A 23,271-nucleotide genomic window follows, 5' to 3' on the forward strand; every position below is an offset into this window, starting at 1 on the left:
AAGTTCAATAATATTAACTAATTTGTTTCAAGTTGAACAATGACTTTTGCAATTTTATTTTATTTTTTATACTAATTCAATGTGAGAAAATAATGGAAATATATTTACTAATGAGTTAGGAGGTCAACACTGCAAATTTCAAGACTATAAGTTAATAACTTTTTATCATTTATGCTCAACTTATACTTATTCATTTCTACATAACCATTTGATTTTAATTCATACTTGAAAGTCTAATATTTTTAACACATACGGTGTTTTTCTTAAAATTGAATTATTTAATACTTTATATTAAACCATTTAATTTGTAAACAAATAGTGTATGTCCATAGATATTCGTACGATTTTATCACATCTTACACGTGTTTAAAATTATATCATCGACGGAATTAAAATCCTCCATTTTGAAATGCATAAACTAAAATCAATCTATTAAAATTATGGAGATAAAAATTGCCCACTGTGTGAACTAAAATCGAACAGTAAAAATTACAAAACAAAATTACTCATACATTACATTAGAGAGCCAAAAAGTGCAATTCGGTAAAAAATTATATTTGAAGCTTTCTCAACAAAATTATGTGTCTGTACGACATTTTTAAGGAAAAAGGTATTGTAGTAGTGACAATTTTTATCATATCTGGTCTAATGTTACACAATGGATCACTAAACAAACATTTGACTATTATCTCGTGCAACATTAAAATGCTAAAATCTTGTACCAAACATTGCATAATGTTAAAATGTAATCATGTTATACAATTAGGTTTTGTTATCAAGTCTTATCAAACTAGCGTACCAAAAAGGCTCTTAAAAACCCCACAATTCCATTTTAGCCACACAAGGCACGGTTTCCATGAATTCTTATTGACTTGTTTACTAACCATAACTATGTCCAGATTAGTTTTTCAAGGACACCAACATTGAACTAGTTGTTCCTCCTGTCACAACACTCTCACCAAACATTGACACTGTCACAACACTCTCACCAAACATGATAAAATCCACTCTACCTTAACCTGTTTTCTGCACGAAAGCTTTGATGTCAAATGCATCATCAGAAGTCTTCGTAATGACACCCTGCTCGGAGAACATGAAATGGTTAGAGGAGAAAATGCAACTGAAACTCATACAAATTAGGAGTAAGAAAGACCTTCTCCGTGATGATCCCAGATATTAGATTAGCAGGAGTAACATCGAAAGCCGGGTTCCACACAGAAATTCCTGAGGCAGCAACCTGCTCTCCAAGTCCTCCACGTGCGTTCAACAATTCCTTGGGAGACCTCTCCTCAATTACAATTTCTTGTCCAGAAGAAAGTGATAGATCAATGGAGGTGAGGGGGGCAGCCACATAAAAAGGTACATTATGAAACTTTGCGGACAAGGCAACACTGTAGGTTCCAATTTTGTTGGCTGTGTCACCTGCAATGTGATTTAGAGGAAGATGAATCTGATGATAGCTTTCATGCTCAAGCAAACTATAGCTTGTTTTCATTGTAACTCAAAGTACCATTTGATGCAACACGATCAGCCCCAACAACAACAGCATCCACACTTCCAGCTTTCATTAGCGCAGCTGCAGCAGAATCAGCAATAAGAGTTGCTGGTATTTTTTCATGCACCAACTCATAGGCAGTCAGTCTAGATCCCTGCAATTAAACATTGCGATTGATTGGTACTCACAACCTCCAAATCGTTTTAAGTTTGATTTCATAGTATGTGTTCTCAAAACTACTACAAACTTAAGCTAACTTGTTCTTTCGTGTCATCAATTTACTGTTCTTGTTCAAATAATAGATACACACACATATGTATTCTGGATCTCTGTAATCGACGTGATCATCACCTGCAATATTCTGCCTCTGAATGAAATTTTTTAGTTTAATGGGCCCCAGAAATTTTACTCTGTTCTTTTCCTTATTCAAATGAATGACTACACAGACAACTTAAGCTGAATATAACTAATTAGATAAACTACAACTATCACCAAGATACAGATTGAAGAATATCTGTTATCTGAGTGTTCTTGTTCAGAAATTGATGCTATTGAAACTTTAAATTGCAAATCGGTATAAACCAGAAATGAATATACATCATTGTGGTTAAAAACTGTTCTCAATTAATGCTATTAATCAAGTTGTCAAAAAAATAAAAATATAATCACTTATACTGATCATCATATTTAAATGTAACACAGGATGCATCTTCTCTCAAAAGGAAAAGTGAACTCACATGATTTTGAATATACAACGGAAAGTGCACTTACTTGATTAAACGGGCGTGTTTCAGTGCAATAAGCTCTTTCTAGAACTTTTGCACTGTGAAGTGCACGGATCACACCCAGAGCAGTACCGTATCCAGCTGTGGCAAGACTGAGTATTAATCAAAGATCAAGTTATTAGTGCGTCCAAACAAACACTTCATCAATAATTTATCAAACAAATGGAAAACAAGAGATAACTATATTATACGTAGTACTGCACTAAATGAGGAATGGTACTGTACAAGGCACCTTCCAGTATTGCAATGTGTCAAAACAGAGAGCTTTTTTTTCTCAGTTTGTTGCTGAATACAGCTAGCTCCATAAGAGCCAATAGCTCGATTTGAGGCAACATCATCCTCAAGCATAACTTCAGCAGCTTCTATAAATGCCTACGGTTAATTCAGTATATTCAGGTTCAAATGGCTAAAACCAAAAATCAGTAAAAAGGGTAAAAAAAGAAATGTAACTTTCTTCACTAGCAAGAATTCCTTTAGTGTAAATTTTAGTAATACCTGGAAAACAGTCCTGCCCTCTGAAGTGGTAGCAGCAGCAGTTGATACGACTTCTTTGAGTTTTCCCGCAGCATCCGATAGATTCACTGCAGTTGGCCGACTGCATCATGAAGAAAGAAATAAGCTAAAAATCATATGCTTGGAAGGAACTTCACGACAATCACATTAATTTCTTCACAAGGAACTTCAATAAGCCAAATGTTAATCACTGGGCAAACGCATGCTTAAATTAACCAAAATACAAAGATTGCTGCCTAAGAAATGCAGAGAATTGTAAACACCTTGAGACAAGATATTCTAATTTATTCTGGAGGAAGGAAACAGCTTCACCAGCTGACCCATTGAAACCGTCTAAATTGAACACCTCCACAGCCAAAGAGAGTGCCGCCGCAATCGCAATAGCAGGTGCTCCTCGGACCACCATATCCCGAATGGCATTCCTGAGAGAGTTATGAACATTCAAATAATTTGAACCCACTGACTGAAGATGTCAAGATCATAATCCAAATTCTAGATGAAAATTGTCCACTTAAAAAGTTATCTAGTTAAAACATCTTACCAGCCATCTGTTGAATCCCGAATTTCCAAGTAAGTTGTCTCCAGAGGGAGCTTTCTCTGAACAAGTAGAATCAGTGGCGAAATGTAAAGATTAAAACAAAACCAAGATTCATGGTTGCCACTACACATCGAAATCATTAAGCCGGACTTTCAAATTTAAAATATAATATTAGAACATTGTCGGAAACGTGACACGAGTGTACGTGCGAAAATCTTTGCATACGAAATCGGCGAAGGGAAGAGGAATACAAAGAGAAGAGAGGACCTGGTCGAGAAGCTGGAGGGAGCCGCGGTTGTAACGTATGGATTGAAGCGTTGCTGCAACATCGTTGAACTCACGTGCCATGGCTTCGCTTTCCGAAACAGATTCAGGGTTTTAGGGTTCGGTTGCCGAAGAAGGTTAGTGTGTGTTTACTACTTTACCGGAGTTTCAGAAATTCGCAATCGTGCGTTTTTCTCTCTTCTACTGCATAAACAAAGGAATACGATGCTGTGTCTTTTCTCTATATCTTTCACTGCAGATAAAGATTACGCAATCGTGCTTCTTTTCTCTCTCTTACACAGCAGAAACAAAGGGATTCCCAATCGTGCTTTTTCACTATTTTACTGCAGAAACAAAGATTCCTGGGCATCTTCCTCCACCACCACCCAAAGAATCCTGATTCTTAAACCCATGTTTAAAAATGCCCACTATATTATGATTGAAGATAAAGAAATTTTAAAAATGGTTAAAAATGTTAAAATTAACCTTTATGGGAAGAAAAATATTTCATTTTTATTGAGACAACTTACATGCCTAAACTATAATTATCATGCGAGATTGAATTTCATGATATCCTAAATTTTAAGTGTTTGGTCTACAAATTTAAAAAATCAATAAATGTAGTTCTTGTTATCAAATGAGACTAAAGATTTGCTACGTCACGTGGACACACATGGATACACATGTAGAAATGCTATTAGTCACATAAACAAATTTTAACACCGTTTGCTTATCATTTTCAAAATTTAGGATCAACCATTGTTAAAATTTGGGACAAAGAAAAAAAAATATTTTTTGCATTTTTATTTAAGGACTAAAAAAGATGTTTAAGACTTTATACGATTATAGAAGACAATATAATTGTTTACCGTAAATATTATCTTATGATCGGCATCAAATTAGTTAAAATTGATCTTTTTAACGTAGAATCTATTCTATTTTCAAAATTCATTAAAAAATAAAAAATAAGAAATAACTTATTGTTACTTTTGTATTAAAGAATTGATTTAATTGAACTCAATATTTCAACGTTTAATTGCTAATTAAACGTTTCTAACCCAACAACACGCATAAATGGAGGATTTTTAAAGAATTTAATTGTTATCAATTTGACGCGAACTTTGAAAAATCATTGTCGGAGATCAAATGAGAATCACCCCTATATTGCTTAGTGGACATTAGATGTTGGAGTCAACAACATATATGAAAACTCAACTAAATTGTAAAAATAGTTTTAACAAATTTAGAAACTAAATCAATGATTATGATATTATTGAACTAGCGCACTCTTAAAGTTCAAACTCTAGTGGTAACATTTGACTCAAATAAAGCTCCACTAGATAAGAGTTTTTTAATGCTCAATTTAGTAAAAAAAATTGAAAATAATAATAGTATGAAGGTGTTTAATACTTATATTTTTAAGTCGTTGAATCTTCGAGAATAATGAAAATGAAAGAAAATATTAAAGTTCTTAAATGCCATTATTCCTATTTTTTAACCATTCCCAATAGAAGCCGTGAACAGATAGAGAAAAAAAGAGAGGTTAAAACAGGAAAAGAAAGAAGAAACTTCCCCAAAACGGTTCTCCTACAAACTCACCACTTTCTGATCTCTAAACCACTTCCAATCTACGCTACCCTTTTTCTGTTTTTAGTCACTTCATTTTCGATACACATTTTTAGACTTTCTTAGGGTTCGAAGTCCCCTTTTCCTATTGAGGTGAGTTCTAGTGTGAAACCAATCATCCGTTGTTAATTTTCATACCACGATCGCAATCACTCAATATCTGTCCGTTTGTGATACTAGCTTGCTAGCTCATGCCATCAACCCTTCCAGTTTTTTGGTTTCTTGTGCATTTGTCGCGGTTGCTTCCAAAACCGACATGGTGAAAATGTTTTAGCAAGAAAGACATTTTAGTTGAAATTGATAACTTTTATTGGAATTTTTAGTGGAGGAAGGTCTTGCTGTTTCAATGCTGCTTAGAGATTGATTGATCACTTGCTTTTTTTGAGAAAGTGACGTTTGGTTTTCCTCTATAGCGTGAAATCACTATTGGCTTAAGCTGAAACATTTTTGTTTGGTTTTGTTTTTTTCCTTTCTTGTTGGAAGATTATTTATTTTGCTTGTAATTTAGCTCAATTCGAGCTTAGTATTCAACACATTTGAAAATGAAAGAGGGTGCCTTTCCTTGCCTTTTCTTTACTTTCATATGTTTGTAACTTTCTTTTGTCTGTGTAGGATGAAGGTGGGCTTCTATGGCTTGAAGGGTAAAGAAATTTCCCTTATTTCCATTATTCTGGTGTCCACAACGTTCATTATATGGTCATGGGAGAGAGCACCTGGTCGTGCTTCTTTTGTTTCCTCTCAAACATTGATGCAGTTTTCTTCAGGTTTGCATTCGTTTTTTCTTTGAATAAAACTTGTGTGTTATTCCCTAACATGGGAATATTATTTTTGTTTTTCATTTATGAAGGCCGAATCATTTATGTTGCAAAGGTTACTTAGTAATTTTGGACTTTGGAGGTAGTGTTTAAAGTCTGAATTAAAGAACATGTTGGCTTGATGAAGCTAGATGTAAATCCCTAGTTTCTTGATAAGGATAATCTCATCCTTTTGAGATGATTATCCCATTTATTTAGTATCCCTTGACGCCAAATACCGTCTTATTATTTTGTAACGAAGCTTTGAAACTTCATGCTGAACAGTGCACTTGTATTTACTATCAGTAGTTTATTTTTGGTTGTTTAGCATATTTGAAGATAATTTGGCCATTAGCTCTGTGGTCAACGTACTCGTGACAAAGCCATCTAATACGTGTAAATAATAAAACAACCAATAGGATAAAGAAACTAAATATTAATGTTGTGTCTCAGGCAGTTTCTGCCCAATGCTTTTCAAGGGGTGAAAGGAATGCTGGAACTTCTCCATATACAGACGTAATATATTTCTTTCTAATTATATGGTTGCATTTTTAATTTATTTACGTGCTTATGTTGTTTTTCATCAAGTTGATTGGCTTAATTATACTGTTATGATGAATCATGTCCACTGTTTTACGTTCTATTCTCTCATAAATGAGAATAGATTATACTATTATCATCCTTTAACCAGTACAACCCTTGGCATGTGGTCTTGCTGTTCCCTTCCCCTTCTATCTTTGTTAAGCTCGTGTTAACTTGGGACTTAAACTTGGTCTTTCATTTGATGTTGTAGAAATTCTTTCCAGTGTGTTGGATGAATATGATGGCAGCGGAGAAGTTGGCATCAGTTTGGATAATGCCACAGAAAACAGAGGTATTGGAATTTTTTGGCAAATGAATATGTAATATGCCGTTCTAATTCCCAAATTCATGGAATGTTCAAGCTAATCCAAGTATCCATAGAATATTATTGTGAAGCTAACTCTTTCTGATGGTTTGAAGGGAAATTGATACATGCAACTTGTTTTCTTGACCTTGAGTTTTTTTTAAGTGTCTCTGAGTTTTTTCTGACAAACCAACTTGTTAGTTTATTTTACAAAAACCTTTTAACCCTTATGGTTTGAGGAAAATTGATGCATGCTCTTCAGCTTATTATCTAATAACAAGCTTGTTTTTAAAAGTTACCTCTATTTTATTTTAAGAAACCAGTTCTATTGCTAAAGAAAACTTGAAACATTATAGTTATGATGTCGAAGTTGAGAAAATAATCTCATTGTTTGTTCTCTTCTCTTATCGAGAGGCGACATATCTAAGCAAGTTGCAATTTAGCACTATTTTGAGCAGTAGTAGTCAACAAACAAAAACATATTTCTGTAGACTGATTCAGGGACGAAGAAACTCTCATGTTAGACAAACTGGATTCAACTTTTGAATGTTCCATATCTTTTATCTGGTTTAGTCTCTTCATGCATTCATGCTTTAGAGGATCAAAGTCATTCTTCTGATGCAGGGAAAATTTCATGCAAATTTGTTAGATTGATGAACCATATATTGCTAGTACTGTAAAGTAAGGACTGTTTTCTTGTTGATCCTTTTCCAGTATGTAACCTTGCAAAAGGAAAATGGGTTCCAGACAACCGCCGACCTTTATATTCAGGTTTTGAATGCAAGCAATGGCTGTCAGAGATGTGGGCTTGCCGCTTGACACAACGCACAGATTTTGCATATGAAAGGCTTCGATGGCAGCCAAAAGATTGTCAAGTGGAGGAATTTGAAGGGTCTAAATTTTTGAGAAGGTATTCTGTGTTCTCACTAATGTTTATAGATCAGACTCTTGTCTAATTGTTTTAGCTCAGTTCAATGATTTGATACCTGAGATTGGGAATTGAATCATTGGATGCTGCTTGAAGTAATTTGAATATTTAGTTTAGGTACAGGCTAATCATGTTTTTAGTTATTACTATATCTGGTTGCTTTCAAAGATGGCTCTGTACTTAATCAATTTCGTCTGATTTGGAAGTTACCTTGTATTTCACTGCACAACGGATTGCAATACATTTGTGCTCTATAGTTTAAATCAGTCTAAATTTTTGGGATCAATTTTGACTAATTGATAATCATTGGCTGTGTTCAGGATGCAACACAAAACTCTAGCCTTTGTTGGAGACTCATTGGGCCGGCAGCAGTTTCAGTCTCTAATGTGCATGATCACTGCTGGGAAGGAAACGCGTGATGTGGAGGATGTGGGGAAGGAGTATGGGCTGATTCTATCTGAGGGTGCTGCTCGCCCTGATGGATGGGCTTACCGTTTTTTGAGCACCAATACTACAATTCTCTACTACTGGTCTGCAATTCTATGTGATATTGAACCCATCAATGTCGATGATCCAGCGACAGAATATGCAATACATCTTGACCGGCCTCCGGCGTTCTTGCACCAATTCCTTCACAAGTTTAACGTGCTGGTTCTCAACACAGGTCACCATTGGAATCGAGGAAAGATAAATGCTAATCGGTGGATAATGCATGTTGGAGGTGTGCCAAATACTGACAAGAAGATAGCAGTGGTTGCGGGTGCCAAGAATCTCACTGTTCACAATGTGGTTAGGTGGGTGAACTCGCAGCTTTTAGAGTATCCTAGTTTAAAGGTATTCTTTCGGACCATTTCCCCAAGGCATTTTGTTGGTGGGGATTGGAACACTGGAGGCAGCTGTAACAGCACTACACCGATGTCAGTGGGAAAGGAAATATTGGGTGAGGAATCTACAGATAAAGTTGTAGCCAATGCAGTGAAGGGAACAAGGGTCAAGATATTGGACATAACAGCTCTTTCTCAGCTTAGGGATGAAGGTCATATATCACATTTTAGCATTTCGGCCAAGCCTGGTGTGCAAGATTGCTTACACTGGTGTTTGCCTGGCATTCCTGATACATGGAATGAAATACTCTTTACACAAATCTAGTCTGCACATGATGTTACATACTTTTTTTTGCCCAATCATGTCGTTCACACTTACTCTTCAGAGGATGCAGTTGTGGGCATGCAATACAAGATGCCCTTGGCAGGGTTGGAACTTTGACCTGATCTTTGATACATGAGTATGCCATTCCTGATACTTTGAAGTACGGCATTTTCTTTTGTACAATATTGGTTAAGCTTATAATTTGTACTTCTTAAGTGGCCAGTTGCGTCCTCACAGAAAATGTTGGTATAAAGCTAAAGTATTGGAACATTTGACGATAGTAACTGGAACTGAGTTATTCTCGGCTCTTCAACTGCAAGTCAAGACATTGGGAAATGGAGATACCATTTTTCGTCTTCTTGGGAGCTTGAGATATAAAGTTCGAATGTACTTTTAGATTTAGTATACTTAATGGATCTTCTCAAAGTATAAACATGTCAAGTTCAATATAACATATATCCTCTTCATTACGAGGGAGAAATTTAGTCATAGCTGTGAAATATTCTCTCAAGTTTCACTGTATTTTTAATCCTCTGGTATAATTGCTGTTTTACTTGCTGCTATAATAGTTATAAAAAGAAATAATTAAGTCTCTTTGTCATTTTACTGTCAAATCATTGACGAAAATTAATAACCAAGTGATGTAGCTTATGCAATATCACGACTTCCTTACTTATGTGATATAAAATGAGAACAACTAAAAGAAAGATTAAATTAAATTTAATAACATGTGACTTTTTAATGAAATATTTGCTATTGTATTTTATTTTAATTTAATATATTTTATTTATGCCTGCTCTTAACAAATCCGATACTTTTGTGATAAGGTTACTCGAAACTGAATTTTTTATTTATTTTTGTTTTCAGTTAATTTTGTTGTCTTTCTCAACATATGTATACTCCTATTTTTTCTGAATAATAATTGATAATTCAAGCAGTTGATCTTTTTCTTATGTCCACAACAAAGCATGCTTTCTTTTTCTTTCTTTTATGTTTTTTCATAGCTTTACCGTGATAACAGGGTTTTTCAATAGAAGATGGTAAAAAATCTAATGTTCATAATTATTTGTATCCTAATCCAAGTAAGAATTTGGTTTTTCTTCGTTTTTCTTTTTCTTGATTCCACCAAATATATCATTTTTGAAGAGTATCTATGATTACTCCTTTTAGTTCGGAACCTTCAGAATTCGATAGAATGTATTATGTACGATGCAATAATTCATTCAGTGTCTCTCATGATTCAACAAAATGCTGTTCAGATGGATCAAGTTACTGAAACAGAAAGATCTCAAGACACATTCACAAAAAAATTCTTTCTATTTTAGAGTTGTAACTCTTGCTTCTTCAATAAAGCAAGGTGATCAATCTATAACTGAATAATTGAAATCGATATGAACCACATAGTATTCATGCAATATTTTACCTATTATTGCTCTAAGACCATAACAAAACTAAAAAAAGAAAAAAAGAAAAATAGGTTTTGTCATGGACGTAAGAAAAAAGATGAACACCTTCTTAAATCATTATTCAGAAAGATGGAGTATATGTATAATGACGAAGACAACAAAACTAAGATATATGAAAGAAAATTGAGTTTGAACTAACACCTGCAAAGTGGGAACTATGTAGCAATGTGATATATTTTTGTTGGCGGTGGCAAGTATTAGAGCATTTAATTAATATTTAGAAGGTGTTGGATAAAGAGATTTATCAGGAAGAAAAAAAAAATGGTTGGAAAGAGAAGCCACGTCAGAAAAGGAGAACGTGGGTGGTGTCCGTTATTGTATGAGAGGGTGTGTCTATTTTTATGCGGGCGTCACAAACATTGAAAATCGTAGGAAACGGAAAACGGAATGAGGGTGGTTTGAGAAGAAGGAAGGAACTCCATGTCGATGTTTCCTTACCTTCTCTCTTGAAGCCATGGCAGAGGAATTCTCGAAATCGGTGGAGGAGGGGCTCCACCTCTCCAAGAGAATATACTTCGGCAAAGACCGCGCCGTCTCGCCGCCCAAGCCAGCTCCAAGCATGTCGAAGTCCAACACCGCCTTCCTCCCCACCGCTCCCATGCTCTACGCCGTCATTCACAATCCTGCTATCGTCGACAACCCCGACGTTCCAAGCTACCAGCCCTACGTCCACGGAAAGTGCGACCCGCCCGCGCTCATTCCTCTCCACATGACCGCCGTTCATCTTCAAGCGGAATGCCATCTCGACGCCGCCGCCTTCCTCACCTTATCCGCCACCTTTCGACTCCACTGCGTCTCCGGCAGCCGCTTCTGCGATTGCATCGTCGCTGTCCCCGTCCCACATCAGGTGCGTCAAATATATATTCCATGTTTCAGTTCCTTCCTCTGCAAGTTTATTTTTACTTGGAATTACTTTTTTTTTTTGTTTCACGTTGATATTTGTAATTTACTTACTTTTTTTTTTCTTAGTTGTTACTATTTTCTTTCAAAGAACTAGCTGAAGGATCACATGTTAAGGGGGGTGCTAAATAAAATATGATAATGACTATAACAAAAAAAAAAAAAACTAACGTTTGTTTTCAAAAACTCACATTCTGAGAAATAAAAATAAGAAAAAAAAGTGAGATGAAATTTGACAAATTAAAAAATATGCTTTTTAAATTTACGAATTAATTTTACTCTATGAAGGGGTAAAGCGCAGATATGTTTTCTTTTTATGAAGGGGTAAAGCGCAGATAAGTATAGGAATAAATTTATGAAAATGATATAATATTAAGGTTCTAATTATGATTTTTGTTAATTTTGTGACCTAATTAACAATCTTAAATATGTGTTGAACCGAAAATAAACTGTTGGCTTTTTCAACCAAGCGTGATCATGTATCTAAAACTTCTTTTGAGTAAAGGAAACAGAAAATTTGCTTTAGTTGAGAATTTTCTATAACTTTTATGAACTTGCTTTTAAAATAAAAAGACTTCAAGCATAAATCACTACTTTATAGTTGCAGGACTTGAATAAGAAGTCTAGGCTAGATTTCTGGCGTTCCAAATCCATTATCTGTTGTTTTCTTTGTGAAAACTTAATAAATTTTTTCTATGATTCAATGTGCAAAGAGTCCCGAATAAATGTTTTGAAAACTGGCCTATATGTAAGGTTTCCATAATGACTCCCAATCATGATGCGTTTGAATAATGCTTCAAAGAAGTTGCAGATTTTGTGTTCTGATACCATTTGGCTAACAGGGTTCAATTCTAGGTGTGGAAGTCAGTGTTCATAGGAAGTCTTATTCTACTCTGCTGGTTGATATGAAAGACAAAAATGGTAAGGAGAATATGATCCAATGTCAAGATGGAGGCTTTATCGGGCCTAATTTGTTTACATTGCAAATACCTCAGGTAGATATTATGTTCTGTGTATTCTGAAGGTTATGATTTCTAGGTCCAAATGGTTTGGTTATCTTGTTCATATGCTTCTTATGCTTGTAACAGATAGACGGAGGTTCCAAATTATCTGTTAAATTTAGTTGGTACCAGAAGATACTATACAGCAATGATGAGTTCTTCTTGAATGTGCCGTTTACCTTTCCTGATTTTGTCAACCCTGTTGGGAAAATGTCGAAAAAAGAGAAGGTAGAAATAACTGTGAATGCTATAGCTGGAAGTGAGCTTCTGTGCCAGAAATCGAGTCATCCCATGAAGGTTCATATTTGGTTCAATTATTGGTGGTATTATAGTTCATTTTTTATGTACAACCAATTCACCATGTGATGCGGTTGCATTCCCTGATTTTACAGAAAGTGAGTGACAATGCTGGGAGTACGGGTTTCTTGTATGAGGCAGATGTTCTCTCGTGGTCAAAAACTGATTTTAGCTTTTCATATGTTATGCCTGTAAGACTCAATGCCATTTTTCTTGTCATTCTTATTTGTAGCTTCAGCTGTTGAAAGCTGCACTTTGGCATGTTGTATAAATTCAGGAATCTTCAAGTCATATAAGTGGTGGGGTTCTCTTGGAATCTGCACCTGTGGATGATTTTGATCAAAGAGATATGTTCTGCATGTACATTCATCCAGGAAATCTTCAGAGTAAGAAGGTTTGTAGAGTATCTATAAACTTTGTAGGTGTGCATTTTACATATAGTTTTCTGATTGTCATTTTGTTTACATTGTTGGTCCTACTCAATGTCTAGATATTTAGAAAGGACATCGTATTTGTAATTGACGTCAGTGGAAGCATGCGGGGAAAACTAATTGATGACACAAAAAATGCACTATCGGTTGCTCTCTCTCAGCTCGATCCTGACGATTCATTTAGTATTATAGCATTTAATGGAGATATATACCAATTTTCAAAATCAATGGAATTGGCTTCAAAGGATGCTGTTGAAAGGGCCACAGAGTGGATTAACATAAACTTTGTTGCAGGGGGTGATACGAATATTTTGCATCCTTTAAACACGGTAACTTAAATATTCATACAAATTTTCTTTTTTCCTTGGGGTGGGGGTTTGAATTTTATGTTTCTATTTGACATATTTGTTGTTAATTATATATTTAAAGCCATTTTTTAGTAGGAAAAAGATATACACAAACACTTTAAAGCACGAACATTCATCCAACACCCGTTAAGAAATATTTTTCTTTGCTGAACTTTCCTTTTTTATTCAATATTAATTTAAATAATAAAATAATATATTAAAAGTCACATCATTAGGTGTTTTCTCGGTACTTTTAACTGTTTGAGTTTCTTCTGTGTATCAATACTCTAGTTAGTTTGTCATGTTTTGGTTCTAATCATTCATTGTTTAACAAGAAAACTTTTAAATCAAAGTGTAATGTACTGTCTACTGAACAAATGAATCAATATGTGCTCAACTTGATGCAAATAGTTTTACTGTCTTTGTGACCCTCAAATTAGCTTTTGTGATTGTTAATGGTCACCATAGTTCTTTCTGTTCACTGTCATTGCGTAGAGCGTTGCATTGTATATTTGTATATTTTTACTTTGTCTTTTCTTTCAGGCAATAGAGATGCTATCTGATGCTCAAAGTTCAGTTCCAATTATTTTCCTAGTTACAGATGGAACTGTTGAAGATGAGAGAGAAATTTGTGATGTGATAAAGAATCATGTGACCAATGGCGAGTCAATGTCCCCACGAATTTATACGGTTGGCATAGGTATGATTTCTTCTTTCCAGTATTTTAAGTCTGGATTCATTATTATGTCTTACCCAATTAAAATTCATCGATTCTTGTGTTTTTTTTGTGTATTGTGAAATCTTTTATGAGTTTACTCGCTAGTGTTACTAAAATCACATTCAATCCCAGGTCCATTCTGCAATCATTATTTCTTGCGGATGCTTGCTACGATAAGTCGGGGCCAACATCTTGAAGCATTGGATGCAGGCAAGTTCTAAACTTTAAATTCAAAAAATAAATGTCATTGTTGTTTTTAGTTCTTGTTATTGTGAGCTTAGTGGCATCTTGGATTTTAGAGACATTTTGATCTTCAAACCTAAGGTATGTCGTAACTTTATGTATTATAGTTGGATTAACTGATTGTGCTGACTAGCCTTAAACATTCAAATAAGAGGTCCTATAATGGTTTTGGACACTGGTTTCACAATTGTTTATTGAAAGGTCCTCTTTCTCTTGTTTAATTGCAAGGGGTGCATAAACATTAAAAACAGAAGTAGAGTAAAATTGCTGATTTGATTGAGTGTTCAACCTTACAAAAAATATTCGGGTGTTCAACAATTCAAGTTATGACCTATTTGAATTTATTGCAGATTTGATCGAGTCTCAGATGCTGCAATTCTTCCACAAAGCTTCATCCATTGTTCTTGCAAATATCACACCAGACATATTCAATGGTCTGAATGAAGTTGAGGTAAACATCTTACTGGCACCTGGCTAGATAAAGGGAAATAAATGTGTCAGCATGTTTGCTTTTTTTTTCTTCTCACTAATTTCCGTTCTTGACTTTTATACTTTTGCTTTAGTTTTTCTACCTTAACCCAGCTCAAAATATTGATATTTGTCTGATAGAACTGGATTACGAATAGGGTGCAGATAGAAAAGGACACTTAGAAGTTTATTGAGTAATCTCCAACTCTAGATCAATGGATGTCTAGAGTTCAGAAGATACAAAGAGGCTTCCCCAGTATTTCAAGAGCCTAGACTCTCCCACCCTAAACTATCTGGACCAACTTTTATACTCCATTACATTCTCTGCCACTATTTATATCAGGCTAACCAATTAACTAACTCTAGTGGCTTTACTGACAAAACTTGCCTTTAACTAACAGGGTCTGGTCCACTTGATTCCTTGGGCGCTGACCCCAATGTTATTTCTCTCGGTATTGATTTTCTAAACTGGGAATCAGTTGCCTCGTCTCCACTGTTTTTGATGGAGTAATTTGAGTTGTGGCAGGTCCTGCGTGCAAAAAAATTCCAGTGGCTTCTTTTTTAGTTTCTATACTCTTCCTACTGAATTCTGCAGTTCCCTGATGCCTTTAGGGGATATACTTATTTTTCTTTATGTTTCTCTTTTCCCCTTTATATCTTCTTTAGAAAAATGTTAGAGATTGAAGACTCAAATAATGCCATGATGGGATTCATATGTCCTGTCAAGTATATGGATATTACTTTTCTGTATCCTATGTTATTATATGTTCCATTATTTTATCTAACTTCCCCTGAACTTGTGGTTCACTCTAATAGCAATATTTGCAATATATCTTGTCATAGGTGTGCCCCTTCCATATTCCAGATCTTTCCTCAGATGGTCCATTGATTTTATCTGGAAGATTCAATGGCAGTTTTCCCAAAGATCTTGAAATTAAAGGGCTCTTGGCTGATTTCAGTAATTTTGTAATAGATATGAAGATTGAAGAGGCTAACGACATACCTGTACAAAGGGTAATGCTCTTCGCACTACCTTGCTTATTCGCCATTCAAGTTTATTTGTCTTTTTTTTTCCCTTAAACTATACCTAAACTTTCTGGAGAGGATGCTCAAATTTTGTTTATGGGTGCTAGAAATCCATTTGGTACTCTGCCATCCTCTTTGAACTTTGAAGGATCCGTCATTTCATGAAGCATAGAGTGATATACCAGTCACATTTAGTCCTAATTCCTCTTTTTTTTTACATTCCATCCTTATGATTTTCTGGGGGGTACATAAAGAACCATGGCTTTCTTTATCCTTCTAATGTGTGCATGTACAAAAAATAGTGGTTTGCTTCATCTATACTCTTGCATATTGTAGTTTACCTTCATTGTAATAAAGATGCACAAGTTTGTTATCTCATTTCATTTTCTTTTCTGTTAATTATTATTCTCCTGCACTGCTTTTTCTTTAACAGATTTGTGCAAGGGACCAAATAGAGTATCTTACTGCTCAAGCTTGGCTCTCAAAAGATGAAAATTTAGAACAGCGGGTTTGTTATTAGTTTCTGTTCTATCACTCCGCGTATTCACGTGCTTGGGTTAAAATTTCTTCTAGGCTGGCAATTTGATATTCGGCCATTTTCTTTTTCTCTAAATTTTTTTCTTGAGCTAAGTCATTTAAATTGCCAGGTTGCAAAACTAAGCTTACAAACGGGCTTTATATCCGAGTACACGCTTATGGCAAATCTTGAGAATGATCTTCGAAAGAATGCCAAGGAATCAGATAGAAAGAAAGAAGTATGTATCAAAAGTTGAGGTTCTTTTTCCTAATAAAATGGATATAATCTTATATAAACAACTTTTTTGTCATTTCACACTTTGAAATGTATTCCTTTTTGTATTAGATTTATGGTAACATGACATAGAAAACTAGAGTTTAGTCTGTTGGTTTTCCTGTTTTATTGGAACTTTCATATTTCACATTTATACAGTGGTTGTTAGTTTTTCTTTTTCAATTAATAAAATATTACTTTCCTTTCTGACCGTTCTTCTACATTATGGCAAAAAGGTGTCAAAAAAGAGCCATCATAAGAAGACTGGTGCAAAAGAACAAGGGAACCGAATGTTTTTGCTCCCTCACTTAGGTATAGGATTTGGCAACTTGGCTGCAACTGCTGAAAACATTCAGCCCGGACGTCATGAACCAAAAGGGCCTGATGCGGCTGAAATCTTTGTTAAGCGGGCTACGAATTGTTGTAGCACTTTCTGCAATTCCTGCTGTTGCATGGTCTGCATCCAGGCCTGTAGCCGGATGAACAACCAATGTGCAAATGCAATTACTCAACTCTGCGTTGGTTTGGGATGCCTCGGCTGCCTTGACTGTTGTGCAGATATATGCTGTTCTGGCAATGAAAACTGAAACCCGTTGTATGTTTGTTGTATACTACATAGAAATTACTGTTTACTGGGTTGTTGCTTTGGAATGTATATGCTCATGTCATCAGTTCCGTTTGATAGTTCATTTTTTCTGGCCAAAATTGGGTAGTTTAAATTTTCCAAGGGTATATTGTCCGGCTTGTTTAATTTGCTATAGAAAGTCAATTTTCAATGCTTATACTGTTAGAAAAGAAAAATGTTTTTGTCAAATACAGTTTTACTTTCTCCTTTTAGCTTATTAATAGACACATATCTCAGGATTTTTACTGTTTAAAATAAACAACAGAAATCTATTGTCATTTTATCCTCTGGTTAAGTACCAGAGGAGTGATGTTTATACTGTCTATTCTAGCAAGTCCTAGCACTAGTAAGATAGTCTTCTAAAGTTGCATCAACATATGTACTCATTATTAACATGTAAAGCAAGCAGAAATTGCCCATATATTGTGTAGAATATGATATCTTGATGTGTAGAACAAAGCCCGATTCTTCAAATCTGATTTCCATCCTAATAATTTACATGGTAGCAATTTTTTTTCCCTTTACTGCTAAGATTCTGTGACATCTCTCTCTACTTGTATATCGGATTCTTTTTCCTCATCCTCATCTGATGAAACCACCGTTCTGTGATGGAAGGTCTGCTGAATTCTCGTCACTCCCTTTTCCACGGGCCCTATTGCTTGATTTATTGCCAGTACAACATCCTCGACAACCTGATGGATTGATGTGATGGGTTAACAGTGATGATTAAGGCAAATTATGTGATTATGTAATGAACTTACTCTTTGACCACCTTCAACAACAATATCCTGGACGCTCTCCGTCACACTTGTTCTTGGAGACTCAACTCGAGTCGATGTCTCTTTTAGCAAAGCTGTTTTCTGCCTATTCTCATCATCTATCTCCATGGCTGCCTCCTTTGTTTCTTTTCTGAGTTCTCCATATGCAGCAGAAGGAAGAAAATGATATGGTTTTGCAGAAAATACAAACACATGAGCAACAGCTGCAACGGCCATCTGCATTATCATGTACATGAAAGTAGTTTGGGATGTAAGGGAATTGAAAATCTTTTTTACTGTCTTCATTTAGGACTAATTTCTAAAAGATAATAGAATTTTGACTGCGGCGTTTTGCAGAATTCAGAAACCCAATTATCACTTTTGTGTACGTAGGCTTAAACCTTGGCAATGCAAGGAACAACACCTTTGTTTTTGAGGCCTCTGAAATTATCATTATTTGTTGACCTATTAAATCCAGAAAAAAAGAGCGCTCACTGCTAAATGAGATTCATTAAACAGAGAACTCATATATCATTCAGTGGGCTCCTTGTGAATGGTTTATAGTAGTAGAGAATGCATTAAAGGTGTGTAAAGAGTGTGTGCTACTAGCATTTCTTAGACGCCCAAGAAGTCTATGCATTATGAAATTCTTTCAATTCATTTGCCTCCAGGTAGGAGGAAAGAAGATCATCTATCAAAAATCATTTTGTTTAGAAACAATAAAGCACATAATGATGTTTTGAACACAATAAACACCTAAATTTTGAGACTAAAAATTGATCTTTCTCAACAAAAATAATGTGATTCGCTCGTCCACCCAAAAATAAATATATTGATAAGAATCAACCTTTATTTTTAATTGTTTCATGTCCCATTTCCCCAGGATTGCAAGCAGAAGATGAAGATAAACCTTGCAAAGTTCAAATTGGATGACAAAATGGATCACTATCCCTTCTGCTAATAAAACAAAAATATCTGTCAAACTTAGCTTCTTAAAAAATGCTTATTTTATATCTTAATGGCGGTTATGAGAAAGACCACAAGACTAATTAATTACCTCTATGCAAATTAAGAAATCTTGCAGACCAGTTTGGAATTTCCCCTCATTGGGTAGCACCCCAAATGTACACAATACTGCAATACCTACACCTTGCCACCAAGTAGCAAACACAATAGCCTTGAAGCTGATGAACTTTGCAAGTGGCTGTATTGGTTGAAGTCTCTCATGAGTAACATTATAGAACTGAACAAGGCAATATAGTGCCCACATCTGGCTGAAATTCATTACTACTGCTATGTATGGATACCTTCAAAATTTGGAAAACCATCATCATTGAACAAAGTTGAAGATTACTTTGCCTAATATTAACCAGTGTATACAATTAATAGAGAATACAAATGGATGCTCAAAAAACATACTAGAGATATATCAGTTTATGATGCCAGAGACCATGATAAATCAGATATTGGATTCCATCATGGTATACAATACTCACCCGTAGTACCACTTGAATTCCCCATCACCATAAACACCAAACTGTTCCAATATAAATGCTAACAATGCACAAACAGTCTTCAGGATCATCTGCACTATATGTTAGTGATATTAGAGTCGTTTTGGAAATACAATGAACTGAAATATCTAGGAAAACTTCCGCCACTTACATATTGAACAAGACCAAATTTTTCTATTGTGAGAAGATCTTTTCCTAGCTTGGCTGGATGCCAAAAAAAGTTGCAAAATGATCTATCATCCATGTCGTGATTCTCATCTACACCATCTAACAAGGATTTACCAAGGTGCTCTGCATATTCATCTTCAAGTAATTCCACAACCTTTCCTTCACCACCTAGCACATTGCATTTGAAGAATATAGTTAAGCGAAATATTTTCAGTTATGACATTTAGCATCATGAATAGAGAATGAACCAACATGTTTTTACTCTTGAAGGGTTTGGGGTGATAGGAATACTGGTAGCAACTTACCAAGAGCAGCAATAAGGTATCTGCCAAAAGAATACAGGGCGAAGGCTTCATAACAGTTTCTTAAAATGTCACATGCTAGAGATAATTTTGGATTCCACAAAGAAATAATCTGGAATAACAGGGAGAGAGAAAACAAAAGTTGAGAAATGTTGAAGTAATTGTTCCTTCAAATGACTAACCCAACCAAGCCAAAAAGAATTAGGAATGTATTTCAGAGAGTAATAGAACCTTACAGACTCAGTAGCATAGATAGGGACCATTGAAACAACACCAACAATCCACTTCTGCTCCTGAACGTAAACCAGTTTCGGGTTAGTCAAAGTTGTTCCTAACCTCTAAACATTTGATTCAAGCTAAAAAGGTTGCAACTTGAATATGTGGAAGCGTATGAGAAACATGTTATTTTATCCTTCTTTTGTTTACATTGAATAAAATTTCAATGATCAAACACCACAGAACTCATCCACACCTCATGGCACAGTAGAGGCGAAGAAAGAATAAATAAGAACTTGATTGATTAAACGGGCATGAAAAAATGAACTCACTGCAGGATTGTTATATGATTGAAGATGTTGCAGAATGAGAAGAAAAGACAGCACTAGAGCTTCAAGCACAGAACAAGCCGCAATTATGGCAGCAGGTGGACGAAGAGTTTTGTATGTTCCTTCAAAGTTTGAGAAATGATTTGGTGCCATTCTTCATGCATCTTTCTCTCTAAACACTTGAGAACTTTTGCACTTCAATCACACCAAAACATGCAACGTGCAACTTTCATTAATGTAAGGTTCAAGTTCTCCATAACAACCATTCATAGGTTTGTGTTTGTTAGAATTAAGAAAATGCCACTTGAATCATATTACCAATTCCATTATGCTAAGGAAACACACGTGCCTGTGCCTGTGCCTGCGCTAAACTTCTAGCATATTGTTGCAGAGATAACATCGTACAAAAGGAAAATTTTACACTTATACATTGTTCTAACATACATGAATAATCTGAAATTCAATGCTCTGTCACAACAAATGGACTTCAATTAAGGTGATAAGACAACATGGTCAAAATGTCAATTACCCTATTAAGAAGGGAACCTGTTAAGATAAACGAGTCAGAAAAAGAAAAGAGTGAACAACACACCATGTATATCTAACTACCGATCTTTACACGTGTGCGCAAAGATTGACACGTTTTGCTATGTCGCTTCCCAGAAGGACGCGTGTAGCTTCGTTCTGAAATCCTCGCCATGAACAATATCCTTAACTTCTGTACCTACAAATTTAATTTGTTTTCTTTTCGGTCAAATCCAAAATTTTAATGATTATTTATACTATTAATGTATTTATATTTATTAATAAAAAATTATTCTTTTTTATTTTTTTACACATATTGTTATTATTTTACTGTTTAGGTTTTGTAGTTATTTATAAAGCTAAAGCTAAATTAACTAACTACCCATACCACAGAAAAAACTTCCATTTTCATTCTAACTACCTTCTTTTACACTTTCACGATAAATCACAATAAAAATATAAAAATTAATGAAAAGAATATTTATTTTATGTATAATTAATTGTATGTACAAGCTTTTTATATTTTAATAATTATTTATTATCTTTGCTATTTATTGTAAAAAGAAAGTGAAGAACCATGTAATATTTTTAATAGTAATATAAGTTAACGTAAACTTATCTTAAAAGTTAATATTAGGAATTTGATAACTAAAATTTCTTGATTTATCATGTTACTGACCATATCACAAAATTTCCCGATTCATAATTATAATAACACATCTTACAGGTGAATTTTTTTTTTTATATGAATTGGAATATCCCGAATGATCATTTAATGTAATTCTCCCTATAAAAGGACACGTGTTGCGTTTATGAGCAAAGTTTAACTACGACCTTTACTTTTCAAAGTTATTATCCCCTCAAAAATGGGATAACAGAGACCCACCAAATAGCCAAGTAGAAAAGGTTGACCAAACATCTTTTCAAAATCTTTAACATTGACAAATCTCCATAACCCACCAACCAAAGAAGCAAACAATGAGAAAAACATTTCTTCAATCTTTTTCATAAATGCAAATATGATTCCAACAACTGACCTCAGTTACGGTCTTGTTTATTTAATTATAAATAACATTCATTTTTCTTCTAGTATTAGAAAAATGAAAGATATAAAATATAGAATCTGAAAGTATTGTAAAATATATAAGATTGTTTTAAATTATTTGGTGTAACATCGTAATATATAGACACAATATGTAATTATGTTGTTAATGTTTTATAAAAATTTAATTCCTACATAATAATAATATTAATTATGTTAGACCAGGATAAGTAACATATGTATAATTCCTCTATAAGTTTATATTCTCTTTTTATTAAATTTCAGGTACAATATAATTATCTTTTAAAATAATAATAAAAAAATCAAATTATCATATATTTGGGAAAGAACATCACATTTAGATGGTATAAGAGCAACATTTCATATGTGAGACTTGTGAAATGTATTTATCATAAGATTTTTTATACAAGTACTAACTTATACAATTATAGATGAAAAATAATAGAAGGAACAATGAATTGATTGAAGTAGTGCAAGTTACCAAAGACATGACTACTATTCTATTAAGGAATCAAAGACATTAAGGAACCACTAAGTCATAAGGTTCAGCTGAATTTAGGAGAAATGATTCTCCAGAATTTTTCAGAGGTTACAAAATAAAAAAGCTGAATTATGGATTAAGAAATTAGAGAAAATATTTCGAATTATAAGTTGTGCTTACAACCAAAAGGTGAATTATATTGTGTTTATGTTGATAGGAGAAGCTAAATATTGGTTGAATAATATTAGAAGATTACTTGAATAAGGGAGAATAATCATTGCCTAGAAAGTATTAGAACATTTTTTTTAGAAAAATATTTTCCAAGTGATGTGAGGTGAGTGAAAGAAATAGAGTCTATGCAGTTAAAATAAGGAAGTATGACAATATGAGAATATGCTTTCAAGTTTGAAGAATTAGGAAAATATTTTACTTTCTTTTATCACCTCGGGAGAAGATGAAGTTTGAAAATGGACTTAGTCTAGAAATGATGAAAGCAGTTGGAATACTAGAAATTTCTTATTTCCTTATGCTTATTCACAACTGCAAATTTTTGAAAGAATTTGAAATTAGTCAAAACAACAAATCAAGATATTTTGGACCCCAAACAAATTAAAAGAGACACAAT

The 23,271-nt window shown here is 34.4% G+C and overlaps 4 protein-coding genes across 12 annotated transcripts; 2 read left to right on the top strand and 2 right to left on the bottom strand.

Moving 5' to 3' along the window:
* Positions 1-706: 706 nt before the first annotated feature.
* LOC114164387 (NagB/RpiA/CoA transferase-like superfamily protein) lies at positions 707-3,993 on the bottom strand. The gene is made up of 9 exons (XM_028049039.2): positions 3,599-3,993; positions 3,335-3,390; positions 3,057-3,215; positions 2,776-2,875; positions 2,513-2,652; positions 2,267-2,372; positions 1,511-1,649; positions 1,154-1,422; positions 707-1,080 (listed from the first exon to the last, which is right to left on the bottom strand). The coding sequence occupies exons 1-9, from the start codon at positions 3,677-3,679 to the stop codon at positions 1,015-1,017; spliced, it is 1,116 nt and encodes a 371-aa protein (XP_027904840.1). The 5' UTR covers positions 3,680-3,993; the 3' UTR covers positions 707-1,014.
* Positions 3,994-5,112: 1,119 nt separating this feature from the next.
* On the top strand, positions 5,113-9,469 carry LOC114164652 (protein trichome birefringence-like 16). 2 transcript variants are annotated; one of them, XM_028049388.2, is made up of 5 exons: positions 5,113-5,314; positions 5,834-5,985; positions 6,809-6,889; positions 7,616-7,811; positions 8,150-9,469. In XM_028049388.2, the coding sequence occupies exons 2-5, from the start codon at positions 5,835-5,837 to the stop codon at positions 8,976-8,978; spliced, it is 1,257 nt and encodes a 418-aa protein (XP_027905189.1). In that variant the 5' UTR covers positions 5,113-5,314; position 5,834; the 3' UTR covers positions 8,979-9,469. The 2 variants fall into 2 exon arrangements, with proteins under 2 accessions (XP_027905189.1, XP_085522275.1); XM_085666149.1 differs by lacking the exon at positions 5,113-5,314 and adding an exon at positions 5,342-5,480.
* Positions 9,470-10,701: 1,232 nt separating this feature from the next.
* Positions 10,702-18,484, top strand: LOC114162163 (uncharacterized). 4 transcript variants are annotated; one of them, XM_028045958.2, is made up of 14 exons: positions 10,703-11,291; positions 12,187-12,339; positions 12,433-12,642; positions 12,738-12,833; positions 12,920-13,036; positions 13,133-13,402; positions 13,964-14,120; positions 14,271-14,348; positions 14,732-14,832; positions 15,693-15,863; positions 16,309-16,383; positions 16,523-16,630; positions 16,902-17,260; positions 17,906-18,484. In XM_028045958.2, the coding sequence occupies exons 1-13, from the start codon at positions 10,899-10,901 to the stop codon at positions 17,250-17,252; spliced, it is 2,280 nt and encodes a 759-aa protein (XP_027901759.1). In that variant the 5' UTR covers positions 10,703-10,898; the 3' UTR covers positions 17,253-17,260; positions 17,906-18,484. The 4 variants fall into 4 exon arrangements, with proteins under 4 accessions (XP_085523112.1, XP_027901759.1, XP_085523111.1 ...); XM_085666985.1 differs by having other exon boundaries at positions 16,902-18,484; XM_085666987.1 differs by having other exon boundaries at positions 11,034-11,291; positions 12,200-12,339; positions 16,902-18,484.
* On the bottom strand, positions 17,756-21,307 carry LOC114162164 (organic solute transporter ostalpha protein (DUF300)). Of its 5 annotated transcripts, none has more exons than XM_085666988.1 (10): positions 21,170-21,307; positions 20,581-20,772; positions 20,269-20,325; positions 20,036-20,144; positions 19,714-19,898; positions 19,545-19,633; positions 19,106-19,355; positions 18,896-18,958; positions 18,052-18,285; positions 17,756-17,982 (listed from the first exon to the last, which is right to left on the bottom strand). In XM_085666988.1, the coding sequence occupies exons 2-10, from the start codon at positions 20,728-20,730 to the stop codon at positions 17,818-17,820; spliced, it is 1,302 nt and encodes a 433-aa protein (XP_085523114.1). In that variant the 5' UTR covers positions 20,731-20,772; positions 21,170-21,307; the 3' UTR covers positions 17,756-17,817. The 5 variants fall into 5 exon arrangements, with proteins under 5 accessions (XP_085523114.1, XP_027901762.1, XP_085523116.1 ...); XM_028045961.2 differs by lacking the exon at positions 21,170-21,307 and adding an exon at positions 20,896-21,139; XM_085666990.1 differs by lacking the exon at positions 21,170-21,307 and having other exon boundaries at positions 20,036-20,055; positions 20,264-20,325; positions 20,581-21,140.
* Between the last annotated feature and the right edge of the window lie 1,964 nt (positions 21,308-23,271).

This window comes from Vigna unguiculata, chromosome 9, assembly GCF_037176805.1.
Source record: "Vigna unguiculata cultivar grain cowpea cultivar isolate G323 ecotype 2 chromosome 9, ASM3717680v1, whole genome shotgun sequence".
NCBI lineage: Eukaryota > Viridiplantae > Streptophyta > Magnoliopsida > Fabales > Fabaceae > Vigna > Vigna unguiculata.

Bases quoted from the DNA above. Each gene is read 5' to 3' on its own strand.
- LOC114164387 (XM_028049039.2), bottom strand. From the start codon at position 3,679: ATGGCACGTGAGTTCAACGATGTTGCAGCAACGCTTCAATCCATACGT. The intron at 2,876-3,056 runs GTGTTTACAATT...TTCATGATGCAG, and splicing joins TTAGAATATCTTGTCTCAAG to TCGGCCAACTGCAGTGAATC. The intron at 2,653-2,775 runs GTATTACTAAAA...AATTAACCGTAG, and splicing joins AGGGCAGGACTGTTTTCCAG to GCATTTATAGAAGCTGCTGA.
- LOC114164652 (XM_085666149.1), top strand. From the start codon at position 5,413: ATGCCATCAACCCTTCCAGTTTTTTGGTTTCTTGTGCATTTGTCGCGG. The intron at 5,986-6,808 runs GTTTGCATTCGT...TTGATGTTGTAG, and splicing joins ATTGATGCAGTTTTCTTCAG to AAATTCTTTCCAGTGTGTTG. The intron at 6,890-7,615 runs GTATTGGAATTT...ATCCTTTTCCAG, and splicing joins TAATGCCACAGAAAACAGAG to TATGTAACCTTGCAAAAGGA.
- LOC114162163 (XM_085666985.1), top strand. From the start codon at position 10,899: ATGGCAGAGGAATTCTCGAAATCGGTGGAGGAGGGGCTCCACCTCTCC. The intron at 12,834-12,919 runs GTAAGACTCAAT...GTATAAATTCAG, and splicing joins GCTTTTCATATGTTATGCCT to GAATCTTCAAGTCATATAAG. The intron at 13,403-13,963 runs GTAACTTAAATA...CTTTTCTTTCAG, and splicing joins TTTTGCATCCTTTAAACACG to GCAATAGAGATGCTATCTGA.
- LOC114162164 (XM_085666988.1), bottom strand. From the start codon at position 20,730: ATGGCACCAAATCATTTCTCAAACTTTGAAGGAACATACAAAACTCTT. The intron at 19,634-19,713 runs GTAAGTGGCGGA...CATATAGTGCAG, and splicing joins AATTTGGTCTTGTTCAATAT to ATGATCCTGAAGACTGTTTG. The intron at 18,959-19,105 runs GTAATTAATTAG...GAACTTTGCAAG, and splicing joins ATTTCTTAATTTGCATAGAG to GTTTATCTTCATCTTCTGCT.